We start from the raw sequence: 22646 nt of genomic DNA, 5'->3' as shown, positions 1-22646 counted from the left end.
CCCTCTAAGAGGAGACCAGAACCGAGCCGCCGAACTGGCTTCAGGTCTGGCCCCATCATGATGAGACGCGACGATGATGATGCTGAGCCCGAGATTCTGCGGCTGTGGCGCGTTCTGGTTCTCGTTGCACGAGGAAGCCGATGCAACAAAGAACTTGCAAGCTGGAATCTATTGCTTGCTCCACACCAAGCTGCCTCTCTCTGCGACTCTCTGGTGTCTGTTTCTGTGTCTGTGTCGGTGTCTGTTGTTGTGTGGAGCTGAGCGCCATCTCGTTTAATGCCTTTAAGGCGTGACCATAGTATTTTATAATATGAACTGATCAAAGGATGCCGACACGTTTCAACTGAGCCGCCAAAGCCGAGACGACTCCAGATTTGCGCGCTTCGTTCTTGGCAAAAAGGCTGTGCTGTGGCTGCGGTTGCGGCTGCGGCCGGGGTCGCGACGCGGAGAGCAGCAGAACAGCAGAACAGCGGAGACAGCGTCCAGCAGAAGGCGACTGCAACAATAACAAATTGACCAAATCGATTTGTTGGCATCGCTATCGCTGGGCTCTCTTTGGTGGCAGCGCAGCGGCTTTTTCTGGGCGGTTGCTGGCTTTTCCTCTTGCTCTTGTGGCATTTTCATTTTCATTTAATTCTATTGCTCATTAGCTGCATGAGTGTGAAAATGGCGAGTGCCTGACACAGCCGCACCGGAAGCGGCCAGAAAGTTCGTCGGTCTTTGGGGGGTTGGGTTCTTGGCGCATGCGAGATGAGTGGACACTTTCGGGGGAGTGCTACCCGCTGCTACCCACTCGGCTGTGCCTGAATTTATGACATTTTAATGCAAACAAATTAAATGGTGGCACTCGAGTGGAAATCAGGACCGGCAGAGCTCCTTTTGCCGAAAAGGGTTCTCCGGCAGACGCGTTGCGAATGCGGCGTATACGTGATATTGCCAATTGGGGTGGTGGTGGCCCGACTTGGTCTGCTCTGCTCTGGTCTGGTCCGGTCCGGCCTGGTCTGGTCTGGGCGAGCGAATCGCACCATCGTCATTCACTTCACAGACAATGCCGATGTCACACTTAATTGAAAACTCATTAGAGCCTCGAGGCAGGAGCGGCTCGAGTGTTCTGCGGGCAGTAGACAATACGAGGCAGGGGCAATACTGGGGCAGCGAAAAGCCAAACTGATTGCCAGCGTGAAATCGCCAGCAAATGCAGCTGGGCGATAGAAATCTGCAGTCCATATTTATGACTCTATTAAATTCATGAGTGCACCGTCGGAGGGGTGAGTTTTCCCTGAATCCCCGGCACTGTTTACCGTTCATCAGTCGTCGACTGAGGGCTCGACATGGATTTGATTGTCAGCGTGGCCAAAGCGGAGCATGAGAATGAGGAATTCTGCCGAAATTAATAAACAATGCACATCGCACATTGCCATTGAGGGCATTGCCAATGCCACTAAATCTGCAGTTCCATGTCACACCAGAAGACACTCCCAATTGGGCTCAATTACGGGGCACAAGGGAGCGGAACCACTCGGAATATAATTATTAATTAGAGGCAGGAACTTCAGGGAGGAACAAGGGTGAATAAAATATACCATAAATATTTATGCCAAAATTATACATACACACAAATCATTGAGAGGTGCACTCTTTTCTTGAAATGGATTTCTTGGATGGTCCCTGGAATCATCTGCTTATTTAATCCCACTTTTTTTGATGGTCTGAAGAATATCTATACATTTTTGTATCATTCCCTTTGCTGATTTTCATTATTCCCCTTTCAATCCGAATGCCCATGCAATTTGTCTTTCCGCTTTCCTTCCACTTATGCACCGCATTTGCATTTTCAGCTTCCTTTGCTCCACTTGTTGGTGTTTGTTTCTTTAGCGGAAAAATATCACTGTGGCCCTAGCCCTGGCCAAAGACACAACCACCCACCCTCCCTCATCATCGTGGTGGTGGTGGTGCTCTGTCTATGTTCGCCCAGTCTGAATGGGCTGCCATGCTCTTTGCATTTATTAATTGCCTGACATGTCCATTAATTTAAATCAATGAAATTTTTTCGCGCTCAAGTGCATGAAAACCTGAAGTGCTGCACCACCGCCCCCGCTGGGGGGCTCCTACATTCCCGTCGCGCCGCCTTGCAGCAATTAACATAATTTTACGCAAATTGCAGCATAAATCTCCTCTTCGTTTTTATTTAGTGCCATTCGTTCATTTCAGGCAATTAAATGTGAACGAAATTAAATGTTCGGCATTGAGTTGGCAAGCCAGTCCAGTACAGGGCACACCAGCTATAAGGGAAGACCTCATAGTCCTCCATCCTTTAAATAAGTTGTGTACCAATGCAGAGTGCGTTTATATGTAAATCGGAGAAAAAATTAATATTTTGTTGTATCTTTCGATATTGTTATTGATTTTTCTATTGGTCCACTTTTCCTTCTCTTCACTGCCTCCCGTAGCCTCCCAAATTGTCTTATCTTTCGCATCAGGCGAATAGTTGATGACTTATTTGCGATATATCATTGCAATTTATCTGTTGTCATGGCAGCAACAATAACATCCGAGCCAAATTTAATGTATATATATATACATATAGATATTTTATTCAGCTAATAAACTGTGATTAGTGCCATGTGGTCAGCCATTGGTCTGTTGCCACTAATTTTGATCGTTATTTTGAATTTATTAAGGCCCGTTTGCTGTCGGCATCTGTATCTTCTAAAGTAAACAATTAATTAATTTGTTTAGTGATATATAAGATTATAGGGAGTGGATATATCTTGGCTTAATTTATTTTAATTTAATTTAAAATTCCGCTCTCGACAGATGTTCCATGAATATTCATTGCCATCAACGCAATAATTTATCTGCGTAAACATTTTAATTTACAGCCAACTTTTGGCTTTTGCGATTAATTTTTGATGATTAGTTTGTTATTTATTTGCTCGCCCAGCATCGGACATGATCTTGCCAAACAGATGCGAAACGGAGGGCGATCAATCAATGGGGCAGCACTGCTTATCGATAATCTGTGCTTGAATGAGACCATTCGATCATGATGTGGCAGGTCTCTGTGCCTCTCCCTGTGTGCACGTGTGTGGCATTGCGATTGATTCCCATCAACGGCTGTCCCGGAACAAATTCACAAATTAAGATTTTTGTGTGCTTTAATTAGCAGACCCTATACCTCCTATTCTATGACGATTCCCGAGACCCCATCTGAATCCCTTTTCTGGGAAGCGTTGCTCACAGGTCAGGGTCTTCAAAAGCGCCGTCGCCGTAGTCGCCTTTATATTTCCACGAAAATTCCGTTTCTTAATGAAAATATTGTACATAAAACAGAAACAACCGCCACCGCTGGAAATCAATGCAAACAATACCATGCGATGGCATAGCAGATCGAAGATCTAAGAATGCCTCCTAACTAGCTACCGTTTAATTTTTATTACGCCCCAAAGAGGTGAGTGTGAAATCGTCGGCGTTTTTACGATTCCCGTTCCCATTCGCCCTTGTGGATTCCGATTGTGAATCCCTTTGATTCTCTTCGCTGCCTCAGCGACTATCCTGTTTGACGTTTCCATTCACACGCCTTTGACAAGTGCCCAGTCCCAGTCCATCGATTGACCTGGACCTGGACTTGGACCTGGCCCTGGCACTGGTCAAGGAGCTCCATATCTATGTAGGAAAGTGTTCATTTCTTGTGGCCATAAAATATCTCGAGGCATCTTGACTTTTGCCTATTTTGACGTTTATAAATATCCAACAATTTGTTGTTCTTTCAGGTCCCTGTCCCTCTGACGTAATGCTGATGGAGAAAGGTTTCCGTTTTTGTGTGGGAACAGAACATGTGTCGCTCTCGGGATCTTCAGGTTCCTCCGCTTTGATTGCTTTATTTGTTGTTTTAGGCCAGGGAGAAGGGCGAGATTTTGGAGAGGCGAGGGCGTTGCAAGTGTGTTTTGATTGTGTTGCATTGTACGAGTGGTAGTTGTAGTTATGTAATTACTTTTGAATTTTCCACGCTTCTTTGGTGGCACTTGCACGGGAGTCTGAGTCTGAGTCAGAGGCAGATTCGGAGTCACCGACTGCAGCCGTCAGTCAGGATGTTCCTCATTTTCGCCACTCGGCGGCGGCTATCAAAGTCAGGAAGTAAGTACTCGCACGAATGGAACTGGGAATCGGTTTTCAGTTAGTTGATTGAGTGTGTGTGTTGGTCGTTTCCCTTTTCCCTTTCTCCAGACACTGATCACAGGCTGGTTTTAATGTTTAACGCGAATTTATTCAGCAGATATACATACGTATTTGTCTGCTTGTCGGCGATGCGTGTCGGGGGCCCATCTAGACAGAGGAGATGTGTCTTTGATGTGCCTCTGCCCTGTACGGGCTTTGACAGTTATGCTAATGATACTTGGGGGATTTGGGGCTTCGGAGTTATTGCCCCGAATGACTGACTTTAATTTGACAGAATTTTGCATGTCACTTTGTCGCATTTCACATATATGTATGTATGTATATCCACCGAAATCGAGTCGGTCGTGGCTTGGCGGCGTCTTGAAACGCCACTCATTTTGCCACTTCCGCTGGCGTCCTCCGTTCGAGGCCTGCAGAATGTCATGGGAATGTGAAAAATATCACATTTGGTGGCTGCCTCTGCCCTGTCTCTGTGCCCTGTGTGTTGTCTCTGCCCCCAGCCCAGACCAGACCATACCGGGATCCACAAGAGGAAGAGCTTTTTTCTCAGTTTTATTTGTTGGTTTCTTGGCTGGACGGACTACTGCTTGTGCCACACAGCATTGGCATGTCATTTGGACGATGCCGGGCGACTACCTGCCAATTACCTAGCCATATCATTCTAGCCCCGATCAGGCCCAAAGCCACAGACACAGACACAGCCACAGCTAGAGCCACAGCCAGGGCGACCACCAAGCTAGCCGCGTCTAACAGCCAAAGCGCGCTTTGATCTTCCGCCGTCTGGCCAATGGCCAAGCAATGTGATTAAGCCTGCTTTGCGGCCCTCACCGATACACTCACATTCTACTCACACTCCGAATGGCACTCTCACTCGCACATGGAGCCCATTGGGGCTCGTTACCTCCACTCAGATGTTGCAGCTTCGTGGCCAGAGTCTCAGAGCAGAGCCTGTTTTCGCTCGTTATTCTCCACTTTGTACGCCTGTCTGCTCATTTATCAAAGCTGGCCGAGACTGAGTCGAAGTTGGAGCCACAGACGGAGTCGGAATCCAAGCTGGAGCCTATGTCGTAGTGCGTGTCTCTCTCTCTCTCTCCGTTTTGGGGTCCATTGGATGCGTTAAGCGGCTCATATCTGCGCCTCAGTCTCATTTGGCTTTGAAGTTCAGCGCGGAGGCCTGATTGGCCAACGTCTTTTAACTGACTTCCACTTGGGCAGTATTTTCAGCTTCAACTCCAGCCTCGGAGCCAGAGCCAGAGACAGAGCACAGCTCCAACTTCATCTTCTTCGTCGGCTGCTGGTTCATTAGAAAAATGACGGCTTTGTCTTTTTTATGGCTTACTTTAACGCTTCGGAGCTGCTGAGCTGATCTGATGTTGCTCTTGCTGTTGCCGTTGCTGTTGGTAGTTGTTCTTGTTGGCTTAACTCATTTGGCCGCCAGGCCTTTTACCCATTAGCCGTAATGGCTACATTGCCACCTGTGTTGCCACACACACGCACACACACACACACAGAAATAAGAGCGGGTTGAGTGGCCCTTGGATTGCTGCATACCTTGGGGCGTCTTCCAGTTGACTCCATTTGGTTGTGCCCCATCATTTTGTCGCATTGCACATTACTATTGATGTTTGCTAATCTTTCGGTGCCTTTCAATTTGTCCACAACTTTAGCCATGGGAAATGTGTCTCTAGCCAAATCTTGGGAAAGTTTTGTGTCGCTTCGTTTCGTTTCGTTTTGCTTTTCTTTTCCACGCGATTAGGGCAATAGCTCTGGACCCGCTGTGGGAACTCGTAGCTTCCGCAATGGCAAATTCAGACTAATCATGCCAATAATTTATTGTCACTCCAGGCCAAAGCCGAAAGCTGCGCAACGAATCCAGCCTAATATATCCTTCCCCCCTCTCTCTAAGGCCTTCCCCAATGCCACCCCAAGGAACTGACTCGAACAACCCTCGAGTAACCCCCAGAGTAAATAAAAGTCAGAGAGTCAACAAATCGAAGGCGATGATACATGTGAGTGAGCAAAAACTAATGGATTGATTTATGTGTTATCACCTGGAGTGAAGAAATTTATTATGGCCCAGGCAATAAATCACGACGACACTTCTGGGTGTGTGGGCGGCAGACAGAAAGCAGCGATGAAAGTTTACTGAAATTGAAAAGGGATAAGAATTCGCCACACTCTAGTGCGGGGGGGAGCGCAGTCTCCGAGTCGGATTCGGATTCGGATGCGGGGTCGGGGTCGGGGCCGGGTCGGTCTGCGTTTTGAGTAATTAATGGCCCCCCCAGCGGTATTTTTGCGATGCGACAATAAAAATATGTTTCCCGATTTGTTTATCTTTGCCTTTTGGGGTCACGGATACTGTTCGCTCCCCCTGTGTGGGTGTAGGAAAATTAATTGCTATCATTAACATAGAAAGGTCGGGGTGTTTAGTCCGCAATCCAGTCAGGATGTAAACGAAAAGTAATTTGAGATTTTATTGCTTCCGCGTTGAAAGCAGTTGAATGATTTTATTCTTTTTGGGTTCCGGACTTGGTCCCCCAGCTAATGGAGATTAATTTTTGGGGCGTGATTCGGGGGTAGGCAGATGTGAGCCGCTGGAGAGGGAGAGACCCTGATAGGGCATAGATAGATCTGGAAGGAACAGATTCGAGCAGACAGAGCCTGATAGGGCATGGATGGATCTGGGTAGAGTGACTGGGCAGGCCCAGGGCAGGGGCAGGGGCAGGGGCAGCAATTAACACAGTGACGCCACATTTTTCGCTCCGCTCATCGATTGTTGTAGGGAAATGTGTAAATTAGCTTAAAATTTCAACAGCAAATACAGCAACGCCCTCGAGTGGGAATGGAAATGGAAATGGGTTTGGGAGCAGGGAATAAGGCAGATCCATATCGATATTAAGAATGCAACGATTCCCGATCCCGTTCTCATGGAATTTGAGTGCGTGATTTTAACACAATTATAAATCTCTTCGGCGTATTAACGCCTAATTGTGGCCGGGCTAAGCGGCACCTGTGTGAGTCGGCACTGATCAAAGATAGCTAAAGGACGAGCTAAAGGACGAATCTCTCCTTGCCACTCCGCTCCCTCTCTGCGATTCTTCACGCTCAGCCGAGTGTAGGTGTGAAAGGCATTGACCAAGACTAAAGGCTCTGTTCTCAGTGCCTGGGTTCGGTCTCTCGCTCACCGGGTCCATTAGCCACCAACGCCGAACAAGGATGAAGGATGAAGGATGAAGGATGGTTTCGTATGCAAGGACCTACCTTGCGCTAACTACGTGTGCATAATGCGAGCCTTCAGCCTTTTGTGCCGATCTGTGGATTATCACACGCTTTGTAATGAGTTTTCCCGACTCTGACACCGACCCAGACCTGCTGGCAAACCTGTGCCAATTCCTCTTCCAATTCCAGCTCCCTTTGTGCAGGACATTTGTTACGCATCCCGAGACAAAGGAGCTTCACACCAGAGCACCCAGAGTCCAAGGATTGTGCTGCATTTGTAAGGCGTCATTAACCCACGCGCTGACGCAGGAGAGCATCAACAAACCAGTGGAAAACAACAGCCATGTCAGAGAAAGAAGAAAAAGTATATTAAAGTAAATCGAATTAAGTGGACTGCCATTCAATTTGTGCCCTGGGCCATAATCGGTGCATCGGCATGGATGGATACGGATGGATACGGATGGATATGGATGGGTATGGAGGGGGGCTTTGTTCGATTGGATTGGATGGGATTTGATCTGTTTGAAAAATTGAATTTTAATTTGCCACACAAGACGTTCGTTGCCAAGTTGAGAAGCCGCCTAAAAGGTTTCCACTTTCAGCCATTTTCGATAAGCGTGATGGGCATCCAATTCGAAAATTAATTTAGTTGATGGTTTCCCATTCTCAGTCGGACTGCGTGTGGCGATGCACTAGATCCAGTGGGCGCTACATTGGGCAGCTACTATTTCAGATAGCTAAATGAGTGGAGAGGCCTTGGATCCATTGTCCAAATGCATTTAGGCCTGGAGAAATTAGAGGGGCTCGATAAGACCAGAACGCTCAACTCAATTAATACGAGTGTGCGTATGTGATTGGTATAATCAAAGAATTAATTCAATTTTAGGAGATAGCTTAAATGGAAACTTTATTTGGTTCGGGCTGAAAGCCTAATCTCTAGATCTAAGCATGAGGCCAGAGAGGTGTTCGAAAACAATCTTTAAAGACCACCAAGTAGGGGTTAAAGGAAGTGTAGATATTCCTTTTTTTTTTTTAATATATAAAATTTCTCAAAAATTATTTATTGTTAAAAAAATTCTTTGTGCCACTCTTGAGCTGTTGCAACATCGAACATGTTGCAACGGAGCAATACCTTCAGTCAGCAGCCACAGCCAAGCAGCGTACTCTCTCACTCTCTCCCTCTCTTTCTCTCTCTCTCTTTCCCTCTCTTTCTGTGTGTGTCTCTCGCTGCCTTCAGCTGCCTCTCTGGTCGTGTGTTGCAGGCGTGTCTTACTTGCCACTTGCAACAGTGACGTCACCGTGGCAGGCAGCCAATCAGCGCAGGCCAGAGCGAGGCGCTTGCGCACGGGCTATACACAGAGGAGAGCAGAACATTTAGCCAAATTAATTGCAGGATAATAACTTACGTCCTGACACGGCCACCGCCCAGGCCCGATTCCCAGCCACGTAATTGGTTTTTTTTACGTTAGCTTCGTTTTTTCTGTTTTTTTAGCCCGAGCCGGGGAGTCACCCACTACCGCCTCCACATCAGACAGCCACCTTCCTTCCTGGCCAGAAACAGCAACAGAAACAGAACCCAGAAACAGAAGAGCCCAAATTCGGGCGGCCATCATGAAGGAGCCGAAGGAGAGCGAGCGGTACGAGTATCTTGATGCCATCTGCATTTCATTTCAATTGTAATTGGACGTAATTCAATTTTAAAATAATTGTTGCCATAATTTCAGAGTAATTTTCTGTTGTTTCCGTGGCAGCGCGCGCTGCCTTTGCCGTGTGCCAATTCCGTCTGCCCCTCACCATCGCCTCACAATCAACTCATAAATAAATTAATGAAGTCAGTTCACATGGGAGACGAGACGAATGTCATTGCGACATTTCGACGGTCTTTCCTCATTTCAATATCAATATCAGAAAGTGAAGTGGAGTGGAGTGCAGACTCAGAAAAGGTATAATTTGGGGACAGAAATTACATATACTCCGTATGCGAGCCAGACATAAATTTACTCAACTCATAATGTCATATTATTAATGATAATGGTTTGGCGTTTGTTTGGCTTTCAGCTTTTTTAGCTTTTAGCTGATCGAGCAAATCCATCAGCTCTCCCCGGGGGCCGGGCGTGGAGAGGCAGAGGCAGAGGCCGAAGCCGAAGCCGAAGCCCCACAGTCGAGGCTCATTGTCTAATTAATTAGGCCCGGCTCTCAGACAGTCACAAATTAATTAACGCCGCCAACGAACAAGTACAGAAGCATAGTAATCCATTAGGCTTTATGACTTTACTGGGGGCTGGCTATTGGATTCAACAAAGCCTTTCGGTTTGACATTGTCTCAATGCTACACTGAGAAAAGTATTTTCGACACATCTTAATTCAATAATTTGGGCTTCAATAATTCAATTTCACTTCTGACAAAGAATCCACTTATAAGACACTTATAATATATGAATATTACTATGATATTTTCTATAGGGTTTGTGGCTCCTGATTGCCAAATTTCAGATCAAGGACTCATACATACTTATTTTTCATGCCGCTTACAATTTCTCTCAGTGGCCGGAGCTCACATTCGTCTTTCGGAACGGGACAAAACAAGCATTCTCTATTCATAATTGAAAAAGAGTAACGTTCCACTACCGTTTGACAGACAAATGTCTGTGGCGAGTATGGCGTTGGATTCGAGCGTCTACGTCTACTAATTGCCGGCCAGTTAATGGCGCAATTTGATTTTCAAATAGCGGCTCGGGATGGGGATGGGGCTGGGGCTGGGGCTCGGGCTCCGGGTCCGGGCAGCCATCATCAATGACAGCTTTTGTCAGCAGCTTTTCAATTGAACGGACCGTCGGCCTGCTCCTCCAGATTCGGGTATGGGTATGCTATATGGAGTTCTGGTTTTTGGGTTCGAGAGAAATCTGCCTGAGAGGGAGATGCGGTCAAAGAGTTTAACACGAATGAAATTCCTCAATTAAGGCTAATTGTAGACCGACCACAAATTCCCCTTCTCTGCAGCTCTGCCATCTCCAGCAGCTCCATTCGATACCATTCCGAGCTGGGGAGAGTACGTGTCGATAATAATATTTCAAACTAATTGCGTCTACAATTTCAAAGTGCGGCCGATCGACATCGACATCGATCGGTAGCCGCAGAAGTGACATGCAGCTGACAGCTGAGTTATGATGAAGGGCTACTTCAGCTCCAGCACCAGCACCAACTCCAACTCCATCCCCAGCTCCCGGTCCCGCTCCAACTCCACTTTGCTATCGGGCTACTTAAACCCAAATTTGGGGTTATGTGCGATTTTGCAGCCGGCGGCCATGTTTTGGGACAGAAGTGCGTATAAATTTGCTGCGAAGCTTTCACCGAGACAACAAGACAGATCCCCAACAAGGCCCCTTCCACTCGAACGTTCTTTATCAACGAGAGAACCCAAACTTGAGAGAGGAACGCAGTCCAGAGAACAACGCATCGCCCGGATCGCATCGGATCGCAGTGGGGCGACCATATACGACCAAAGTGAGGCATAATTACCACCTTTAAGAAGATGATGGTGGTTTTTCGCGAGCTTTGATCTTTGCCGCGGCCAAGGCAAGTCCGCGAGCCGCCGAGAGTCTTCAAGAGTGCCAGAGACCACAGTGACGGCCACGAAGACGACGGCGATGCCCAAGCAAGCGTCGGTAGTGGCCAGTACCCAATCCATCTATCGATTTTTAACGCGAGGCTGACGTTAATGGGATCCCGGCACTGGGATTGGAACTGCTAGCCCTCAAGCCAGCCTTGTCTATAATGAGAATGCGATTGGCTTTGGCTGTGGCTGTAGCTGTGGCTGCCATGACCAGCCACAGTGCGGGCCATACAAATAGGACAGAACGCCAACGACAGAATGCACCCCTGTGTGCCGGCTCTATGCAATTTTCGTGTGCATTGCAATTACGCGCATGCGTCATGCGGATACGCTTCTCGTGCCCCCCTCCCTGGCATATTGGCCACTGTCTTGCATGCAATTATGGCATACTCTTATTTTTCAAGCCAAAAGGCAGCAATTAAACTTTCGCGCTGTTTTGTCCGATGATTGCATTGCCATAAAATGCGTCGTTTGCTCTAATTAATAGGGAGAAACTCGAGTGTGTGGGTGGCAAATGACTGCGAAGCTCCTCAATAAGTTTATGGTTCTACTGTTCGTTATTTCTCGTTAGATCCAGGAGTCAACATCCCTCGGCTACTTATACAGATCCATTACAATATACAAATAGATCTTTTCCATTCCACCGAAAACTAGAAAATGATCTAATTTCTATTCTTTGAGTCAATGTTGCCATCTATTTCTGAATAAAGAATAGGTAGTGCTCTTACCTTGAATCGCCCTTGAATTTTAAACCAGCCAATGTTATTTGTATTAGAAATTCCGAAGGTTGCATAGATTAGAATTTTAATCTAATATCAGGTGTTGCTCAAAATATATCAAGTATACCGAAATTGCTTAGTTCTTATAAGTGTACTTTCATTAGTAGTTCTCTTCCAATGATTTCCGACCCCATGAGGTATATACATTCTTGATCAGCATCAATACACGAGTCTGTCTGTCCGTCTTCAAGAGCGCCTAGATCTCAGGGACTGTAAAAGCCAGACCAACCAAAAGTTGGATCCAGACTCCTGTGATATCATATTGTTACAGGTGTATTTCAAATTTTCGCCCCGCCACCTTCCATCTGTGGCATGCACAATTTTGAAGATACGAGAAAAATAAAAATACAGAATTATAGATACAGATTGCCGAATCTAGATCAGATCACACGCTTACTCATTCCCTCGCTTTCACACGCTCTTCCTGCTGCAGTGTGGGCACTCTGGCGGAGGAGAGCCCAACCGACTGAGTATCGGGTATAAATGTAGAGTTGCGGCCCTAGCTGCGACTGGTTTTTTGGTCTCCTAGCATACTAGTGGAATTGTTTCAAGACTCGCCCAAATTTGTATTAGATCGATTTAATCGAAATGCAAATGTAATTGCGCATATTTTAATAGAATGAGTATAAGAAGGTAGTGTGGCAAAGGCCCCCAAATCAATTTTGAAACGTCGGGTGAAACAGGCCTACCGCACAGTCTGAACATGCCGCCAAACAGCGAAGTGGTCGAATTTGGGCCTAAGGTTTCCGACACCACGGGCGTACTCTACGAAATGGATGCGGAGCCAGAAGGTACCGCCAAGGATTTGAGCACTCTGAAGACGACGGACGGACGGAAGCTGGAGCTCGTGTGGATGAATATAGTGCTGTTTATCTATGTGCACACGGCCTCTCTGTACGGGATCTGGCTTCTGCTCACCGCCATAAAGTGGCAGACGTTCGTGTTCAGCGTGATTTTGTTCCTTTTCTCCGCCGTGGGCATCTCGGGGGGTGCACATCGGCTGTGGGCGCATCGCACCTATAAGGCCAACCTGCCGCTGCGTCTGATTTTGCTCTTCTTCAATACGTTGGCCTTCCAGGACGCCGTGTATAACTGGTCGCGCGACCATCGCCTGCACCACAAATACTCGGAGACGGATGCCGATCCGTACAACTCGAGGCGGGGCTGGTTCTTCTCCCACATCGGCTGGCTGTGCTGCAAAAAGCACCCCAACGTGACGGCGAAGGGTAAGTTGATCGATCTGTCCGATCTGCGGCGAGACCCCCTGGTGATGTTTCAGAAGAAGCACTACCTGATCCTGATGCCCATCTGCTGCTTCCTCCTCCCCACGCTGGTGCCGGTGTACTTCTGGGGCGAGTCCCTCAGCGTGGCTTGGCATGTGCCGGCGCTTCTGCGCTGGTGCCTGGTACTCAACGGCGTCTGGCTGCTCAATAGCTCTGCCCACTTGTACGGCAAACGCCCCTACGACCAGTCCATCAGCCCCACCAACCAGAGCTTTCTTATCTGGTTGCGAATGGGCGAGGGCTACCACAACTATCACCACGTCTTCCCCTGGGACTACAAGAGCGCCGAGATGGGACACTTTTCACAAGACCTCACCACCAACTTCATCAAGACGTTTGCCCGTCTGGGCTGGGCGTACGATTTAAAGAGCGTCTCCTTGGACATGGTGCAGAAGCGCGTGCTACGAACTGGCGATGGCACCCATCCTATCTGGGGCTGGGGCGACAAGGATCATCCGCAGCAGGATATTGATAGCACGACCATTACTCACAAGAAGAAAATTAAGTAAACCCAACTATATTTACGATATTATGTTATAAAATTTACCACATATTTTTATTTGTAATGCCAAAAATCGTAGTCTAAGTAAAAAAGATTAGCCGTGAGGCAAGGGACACGGACATGTGTAAGCCAATACAATATCCATTCCATATAGAACCAGCGATTAAAATAAGATATAATTATACAATACTCCTAGAGCATTTCTATACCACATTTAGTTATCCGTCTTTCCGGATTCCCATGTTCTTATATCCATATTTTATTTATACATAATGTTAGATCTTGGATAGTCCAGAAGCCTTGGCTATCTTTAGAAACAAACAATGTTTTCCCACTCAAACTTTATGTTTTATGACCTCGACTCTACATTTATACAATATATTCATTCAGTATGGTTCCACTCCGCCAGAGGGATTACACTGCACGAGGAAGAGTGTGTGGAAGAGAGAGATTTGTTCCATCTGACTATAATATTAATCAGATCCGATCCAGAGTCATCAATCTGGTAGCTATGGCATTCTTAGATGTCTGTGCATATGTGGGCAGAAAGGGGCGGGTCGCAATTACACATAAAGTGTAGGATCATAGAAGTCTGGGTAGAAAATTTGGTAGCTCTTGCTCCTAAAGTCCAGACTGGCATGGCTATAACGACATCCACTTTCACCACAAACCTATAATACCTTTATAAAAACTCTTTAATTGAAATATAATATGTTAAATCTGTAAGAAAATTACTTCATTTATAATATTTTACACTTAAATATGAAACATTCGTCAAAACATTTGAACAATACCCGCTTTAATGGTTTACATATACAAACATATATGTATGTAGAATATGTATTTTGTTTTGGGAGTCCGAATTCCTAGAATCCCATCAGTTCGTGTTGTTTGCATACGAATACTTGGTGACCTTTTAAATTTAAATAAGATCGAATCGAATCGAATCGATCACCCCACAAAATTCACGTATGTTCAGTCTCGAGTTGGAGACCAGCAGTTCCCAGTTCAGTTTCCATTGCCATATCCCGTCTGATCCGTGGGCAGCAATTAACTTTTGCTAGGCCAAGTGCTTCACTTCATCTTCAGTCACGGCACGTTTATAAATCACTTTACTTTCTAATTTCGCCAGGTCGGAGAGGCAGCGCAACAAAAGACTCAGTACATGGTAATAAATGTTGAAAATTTCAAGTTCATTAAGTTGTGCTAATAAAAATAAAGTCACTTGACTACACCAAATCGCATTGGACACGCGCACTTGTACCGAAATCCGGATTCCGGATTACATATCCCACCCCTTATCCAGGGCCATTCGGCAGCAACCCTCTGGGGCGGACGTCAAAACTTACAACTGCGAAAGTTTAGTTACGCATGCCACAGAGCGGGGCAACTACACGCACCAGCAGCACCACCAACACCCCCCAGCAGAACGCACAACACCAACGCAGGATAATGAATGCAGGTGCGAATGGGAAGCGGAAATACGTCACGCTTTTTATGCCCGCACCCGTACCCGGAGCTGGAATCAACTTGGATGACTATGGTGGCTTGATGACTATGAAGAATTTTCAATTTCAAGAGGATGAGCTGCGGCTGGGGCTGGCGCTGGGGCTGGACAAGTGCGAGACCAGTTAGGCAATCATGTGCATGTCATTTGAGGTGAGGTGTCATAATGTTCATGTGTCCTGGCCCTGGGCCTGCCTCCGGTCCGGGCGTTTTATGATGCCGCCGTTGGCCGCTGGCCTCTGGTGCCTGCCCAGAAGGGGAGTGGCATTTAATGGGCATTTCCAAGTGAATGGACACACATTCATTTCAATTTGTCAATCTCCCAGTCCTCTGCCTCCCTTTCTCTCTCACTCTGTGTTGTTTTTGGTTGCCTCCAGGGGCGGGTCATGGGTGGGGTCTATGGCAGTGTTTTAATTCCGCTAAATGGCCCAGCATTGTCATATAAAATATGCATGACAGACTTTCTCAATTTCACAATAAACAAACGAAGTACTGTACTTCAATGTAAAGCTCTGTCTTTCTCTCTATCTCTCTCTCTCTCTCTCTCTCTCTCTCTCTCTCTGTCTGTCTCTCTGTCTCTGTACTCGTCCATATCTTTCTCTTTCTCTCTCCACATACCCTCGCTGATTGATGTTGTCTTCGATATCAATGTGGATCGATTCAATCGCTGCTGTAGGTCGCTTTGGGGCATTAATGTTGAATGTTGATCTTGCTGCGCCATAATTTAAGCGAATTATCTATGAAAGAAAATCACCGTTCTTTCTCACTCTATGTCTCTCTCCTTTTCAGTTCTTCTTTCTCCCAGTTTTAGGAGTGATGTGTCAGCAAAACTTTTGGTATCTATCCATAAGTCTTATTTGTATCGATAATTGCAATTAGAAGGAACGCCAGACGAAATCAGGGCCACACCTGGAGTACGATTTGCCCCAGCCGCCTTCTTTGTGGCATAATGTCTCAATATTTCTCAATTATGCGCCACGCATATAATTTGTTGTTGTTATTCGCGCCACAATCAACGTGCGCATCGATCGCGACCACAGCAGCAACAGCAGGAGATGGAGAAGGAGTAGGAGAAGGAGAAGGAGAAGGAGTAGGAGCCCCAGCAGCAGCAGCAGCAGCAGATGGTCGTCCAGAGAGTCGGGTCCAATCGTACAAATAACTCCATCGTTGACTCCAATCAACTTTCGGGCTGCAGAGTCGCCATCCACACAGAGCCGCCGCGCCGACCAACTGGGAGGTCTCTGCCTCGGAGCCAAGCGTTTCCATCTTGCAACGGCTGGAGATCGTGCGCCGAATGCACCGCTTCACATTATTAGATGCGGATTACCACTTTGGTGCAAAGATCAAATCACTTTGTGGCCGCGCAGCACAGCTTTGCTGTAGGTAGACGACCACAAGGTGGATGCCGCATGCCGTATGCTGCCTGCTGGATGCAGACCACGGGGTGGTCGGGGGAGTGCCGACCTGGTGGCGTCAGCTTGAGGTGGCTCCAATCACGTTTTAGCTGTGTGCTGTGCTTTTTTTTCGCGCGCTTCTTGCCTTTTACGATTTGTTTGATTTGGCCAAATGAATTGCGCCGTTTCAATTTTGAATTACGATACGATGGCGATGGATGGGGGACCCGATCATGGCATGGTCCAGCTCCAGGTCTCACGCTGGGACCACAATTGCGATTGAAATGTCATTTGTCAAAATAAATTTAACGGCCTTTCAAGCCACCGCCGCCGCTGCCGCCGCTGCCGCCGCAACGCCCTCTCCCACAACCGCACCCCAGACAGAGCCGATCCGATCCGAACCGATCGGCGGTTATCTTCTGCCAATGGCTGTGTGGCACAATGGCGTGCGTGTTCAACACGTGTGCTAATCTCATCAAAACAACCGACCAGGTAGGCCAGTCCCAGTCCCAGTCCCAGTCCGAGCCACTAAATGCAACAAATCAACCTTCAATCAAGACAACCGCATACCAGCACCAGCGAGCGTTGTTCGGGGCGTTGTTCGGCGATCCTTGTGCGGCATCATCAAACTGACATAAATCTTTAATGGAATTCATTCATTATGGGGCCACAAAGAAGCCAAAGAGCTCGGCTCACTTTCGAATTGGCAACAATGGACCTGGAGGCCCTCTTCTTGGCCATCTTCCTCTTGTCGTTGCCAATGTTCGTTCTTGTTGTTGTTCTTATGTCCTTGCGGGCATTGTAAATTCTCTTTTGTATTTGAGGAGTCCCCGGCCCGGGGATTCGGTTGCGTCTAAAGGCTGCAATTATACTGGATATACGTATTACCGCATGTGGAGCGGCGAAAAGGAAAAGGAGATCCTGGCCCTTTGTTGCGTTTGGCAGTTATAAAGCGAGGCGCTAAAGGATAACACCTTCTTAACACCTCCAGGCACATTGTTTGTGTGCTGCTGCGGTAAATTGAAAGGAAACTGTGCCAAAAAACCATTCAAAAGTCATTGATGGAAAGGATCGAGGGACAACAATGATGAATCGGTAGGATCTGCAGAATTCCGATCAGGAATGATCGATAGAAATGGATTTATTTATGTCTTTATTGTTTTATTTATACATCCTTTCGCAATTTTCAATTCAACGGAACTTGGGTGGCGCATTTATAAAACAGCAAAAGGATTATTGGATATTAAGCCAGTATATATATAAATGGGGTACACATGGCGGTTGGGGTCACCAAATGTCGCTCAGTAGAAATCAGTAGGGGTCACCAAATTCGTTTCTTTCCGCATGGGAAGAAGACTACTTTGTCCTGATTGGCCAGACACTATCAGCCCCTCTCGAAACCGAAACTGCCGCAACGGCGGGGGTCAATCCTTTCCCATGTGCATTACTCATTACTATCATCGACTTCCTACCCATCCCATGGCTTGCCACACAGTACGTCGGAAACACCCCCAGAGGTAATTAAGCCGTTGCCTTCAGACGCCGATCGGGGAGCGCTGATCTGGCCGAAAGTCGAAGCCTGGCCTGCCCCTCCTCTAATCCTGTGCCTGGTGATGGTTGTTGTGATTTCGAGGCGTGAAATAAATTGATAATTTCGGCTTTATTGGATTCCCCTGGATGGCATACCACAGCGGGGACGAGCATACATATGTCTGGTGCATGTTTCGTTGCGCTGCTGTAGGTCTCCATTTCTCCTCCATCTCTGGTCCGTTCTCGGCTCTGCCATCCTACCCATCCCATACGATCGCAACGATCTTAGCCCGTTCCGTCCCATCCTTCATCTGCTTGTGGGCAATTAATCTGGGCGAGCGTGCGCTCTCCATGGCGGCGGCAGACCAAGGTGCTGGCAAGGATTAAATCGATTTTATGTAGCCGCAGCTCGGTCATGATTTTCGTTTGTTCTCAAATTATGAATTCGTGTGGCCTGGGCTGGGGACTTTTGGGCCCAAGTCGGAAACATCTTTAGCAGAGCGCTTATGAAAATTACAACGCTTCGGGCCCCCGATAGCTCCACAGAACGGTAGCCACCAGCCACCAACCACCAGCACCATCCGGCGAGGCAACCAAGAAACCAATCGAAACCCACAGCAGCCGCAACAGTTTAGCGCTTTTTGTTTTCTGCTGTTGGTTTATGGCTCCCAAATGTTGTTTATTGATGGGCACAACGACTAAGCGGATCTATATGCGCATAAATTGCCTCAACCCCGCCGACTGGAGACTCTTAAAAATCAATAAATTCCCAGTCAAATTTTGTGTTGGAGAGTGCGTTCCTAAACTCACGTTAAAATGTCATAAACAACTTTGTCATAATTTTGGTAATTAAAATTGGCCGCCCGCAAGCGATGCTCAGTATAGATTGGAACATTTAGGGATGGGTTCGTGAGAGCATGTTATATTGGCTGTAGATTGAATATCATTATGCTACAATCATCCTTGAGGAGCTGCAGCTCCTGTCAAGACCAGCTAAGATACAAGTAAGTCTTTCGAACAATTTTCCTATGAACTCACGCGCACATCTCTTCTGGGAATGGTTGGGGCCCTGGATCTGATTTATCTCACCGCCACGAGGTGTGACTGTGACTTTGTTGTGTGGTTTTATGGGGGCCTCCGCTGGGCTACTTACTTACAGTGGGTCCATGGCCGGGAGTGGTTTATAGGGCCTTAATGACGGCTTTTACAGTTAATTGAATTACTTCTGAAAAGTGTATCTTTATGGTCGATTGATGAGTAAGAGAAAAGGCCAGAGGCGAGCTTTCGATTTAGCATATCTCCCATATTAATATTTATTTATGGCCGAGGGGCAAATGTTTCGCCGAAACAAGCAGCGACTGACTGTTTAGCATCTGTGACGAACGCCGCTCAAGTCTTGCTTAGAGAGGTTCAGCCGCATCGTTTCAGATTAGCACATCCTTCAACTGGTACCAGTTGATCTAAACATATATAATTGCCGATTCTGTGGCTCTCTAATTAATGCCAATCAAAGACACCACGACAATGATGACGATGATGCCACTGGTGCCGTTTCAGAGGCATGACAGTTGTTGGATCGGATCGGATCGGATCGGCTGGCCCAAATGGTTCCAGCTCAAAGTCCAAGTCGTGGAGACGGAGACCGAGACGGAACCACAAGTCAGGAGATTAACTCATTTTGAGCGGTTAGCAAACAACAGTTGGCCGGGGCAGAGCCGAATAGAAAGCGGCTGCATTAGGAGTACAAACAATTTAAAAACCATTTGGCAAAACAATTTTCTAATGACGCTCATATGTTGCCCGTGCATTTTCGTTGCGGTTTCTGGCAACGGCAATTTACCCTGGCAACGGGCAATTAGACCAATGAAATCCTTTATCAAAACAATGGCCAGGCACACAAAGGGTTCGTTCTTCTCTCATCCCCATGCCCATAGCACTGCATGAAGAAAAGATGGAAAGGAAGACTGATAGAAAGGGCGCACTAATAGATACAATGCCTAATAGATATGTTTTACAATGCCAGAGCGGAGCGGAGCGTGCTCAATGGCCATCAAACTCTGGCACTCAAACAAACAATAAAAAATTTATTAAAGAAAGGCAGGGAAAATTACACAACGAACAAATTAAAAAACAGACAAAAACTGAAACACTGCCACACAATGAAGCAGAGGCAAAGAAAGTGGCATGTCATATGGCCGGCCGGTGGAACACCCAGGAGCAGAAGCCACCAACCCAGAAGCGATGAAGAAAACCCAGAAACCGAGCCCAGAAATTGAAATATCGCTCGGCAGCGGCCCGGGGGTAATGTATCAATTTGGTTTCGGGCTTGATTGGTGCGCTTAGGGCTCGCTGGCAACGGAATCATTTAGGAAATTGATATGGCTTTGGTTAAATATAGCCGTTCTTGGTCCCCTGCCACACTGCCCTGCCACGTTGCCATACTGCCACACCGCACGCCAACAACGATTATAAACAAATTTCCGCTTTTGACGCGCGCTGGCACTCTCTCCGTGCCACAAAAGTATCCGCTGGACGGGGAGGTGTGGTGCGGTGATGACCTGAGAAAGTCCAGAAATGGACTGCTCAAAAACGAATTTGTGCAATTAACGCCAGCAGCCCAGCCGACATGAAATATGAATTTATATAGAAAAACACTCGTTCCCGGCGCGTGTACAAATTATTAATTATACGCCACGTTGGGTCCATGCCAACGCCCTGCCAATAAGAGGCGACCACACAGAAGAAGCCCCATTTGGCGCCCATTTTTGGATAGGAGATTTGGGAGAGAGCTTTTAGGTTCACCTTTGACTTGCAATCATCGCACAGTCGAGCCCACGCGAAGAGCTCTCATTAATACCATTATTCCCAACAATATTAAGGGCTGATTGCGAGCCTATTATACTATGCTTACACAAACGAAAGCTATTTGCGTTTAATTAGATTTTAATATAGGCAGTACTCGCACTCGGCGGGCAAGAGCAATGCTTGTAAACGATCTTTACATAATGAGTTGCCTATGCGATTACATCATCATTAGAGGTCGAGGAAACTTTGCATACGAGTAATTACTCGGCATATGCCAAGGCATCGTTTAGGAGCTCCCCACAAAGCCCCACCATACATACGATTATGTGTGTGTGTAACATGAGTCAGACCCACTCCCCCGGAGCTCACAAAGCCACGTGCCGCACCCAGCGGAAATTCAAGAGTCAGCATGTGGCATGCCGCAAATTGCAAATTAAAACAAATAAGGCAGCAGCCAGAAACTGAGCCAACTTAATGATAGGAGTACGATTCGAGTCGAATGGCATCGAATCGATACAAGACAACCAATCAATATGGCGGATATCAAGCAATTCAGGGCATATTCCAAAGAGAGAGAGGCGGTTGCGTTGCGCTGCTGGTGGGTCGCTTTAAGCCTATTTAAGCCATTTTCCCATTCGAGTGTTAGGCCATCCTCCACCAGCCCTGCCCAAAGGGGTGGCTCCGTGCAGCCTGGGGTCGTTGGATTTTTCCATTAGTGTCCAGTCAGGCGATTGATGCGATGATGGGACTGCGAGGCGCTCCTGACGCCATTACGTACTGCGTTTTGTTGCCGGGGCCGGGGCCGGGGCGAGGGCCGGGGCCGGGGCCAGAACCTGACTGGCATATAAATAACCAACGAAAGGAAACGAAATATTTTCGGTTTCCGTATTTGGCAAACAACCACAAACACAGATAAAGTTAAACTCATTTAACGGTGTGCGAAATTGTAAATGTTTATGTTCTCGCTGCTAACGTGTCCAGGGACACGGATGGTGGATGGTGGCAAGGGATGCCACCAGAAAAGGGACACAGTGGAAATGGTAGGTGTAATGTAACCCTATTAAATGTGGACAAATGTACATTCAACATCTAATATTTTTTGGCAAGATCTGCTATTTTATTCGTATTAGAGGGGTATGAACCGAATCGAGGTGTTTTTAGCATAGGCCAGTAGTTTATGTGACGTCCTCTTGAGGGCCGCGAGGCCTAGGTATTTCCTCCTTGAGATCTTCCAGGGTTTCGATGCCCCCAGGCTCATCACATTTCCTACAGCTGTCTTGATTGGTGATCTTTTGGAATTTCTTTTCCGAATTGGAATAATATAGAATACTCTATAATGATCCATTTATTCTTCTTTTATACATTCAAAACGTGTAGGTTTAGTCCCACTGTCCTTGGACCAGCACCATCACACATTCGTCTCCCTTCGGCGCCATGTTGGTTCCACTGTTGTTGCCACTCTTATTATTGTCATCGTCATAGTCATTGTTTTGTTGGTGTTTGTGCTGTTGCTGGTGCGGGGCGCTGTGCTGTGCTCTGCTGTGCTGTTGTTATCCTTACGCTTCACAACACTTAATGCGGATAAATGGTCTGACAATTACGTTTATGTCAACAATAAAAATTAAATTAAATCGCTTTTCATAGCGACCCCCAATCCCAATCCCAATCCCAAACACAACAGAGCCGCACACAGTTTGGCTGCTGCCCTTCAGTGCCACCCTGGCAGATGTTGCAAATAGATTGAGGTGACGCTGCCACAGACACAAACCAATCAGAACGAGCTGGTGGGCTGCTTGGCTGCTTGGCTGCTGTGCTGCGGGTGGTGTGAAAGGGGGA

At 47.0% G+C, this 22646-nt stretch overlaps 1 protein-coding gene across 1 annotated transcript; it reads left to right on the top strand.

The window, feature by feature from the left end:
- Window positions 1–12493: 12493 nt before the first annotated feature.
- LOC6588600 (acyl-CoA Delta(11) desaturase) lies at window positions 12494–13582 on the top strand. The gene has a single exon (XM_002013912.1). The coding sequence runs from the start codon at window positions 12494–12496 to the stop codon at window positions 13580–13582; it is 1089 nt and encodes a 362-aa protein (XP_002013948.1).
- Window positions 13583–22646: the final 9064 nt, after the last annotated feature.

The sequence above is a fragment of the Drosophila persimilis genome, unplaced genomic scaffold (genome assembly GCF_003286085.1).
Source record: "Drosophila persimilis strain 14011-0111.01,24,50 unplaced genomic scaffold, DperRS2 tig00000000-arrow-pilon, whole genome shotgun sequence".
Lineage (NCBI taxonomy): Eukaryota > Metazoa > Arthropoda > Insecta > Diptera > Drosophilidae > Drosophila > Drosophila persimilis.
Note: the sequence above shows the minus strand (reverse complement) of the source record. Positions and strands in the feature narration are given on the sequence as shown.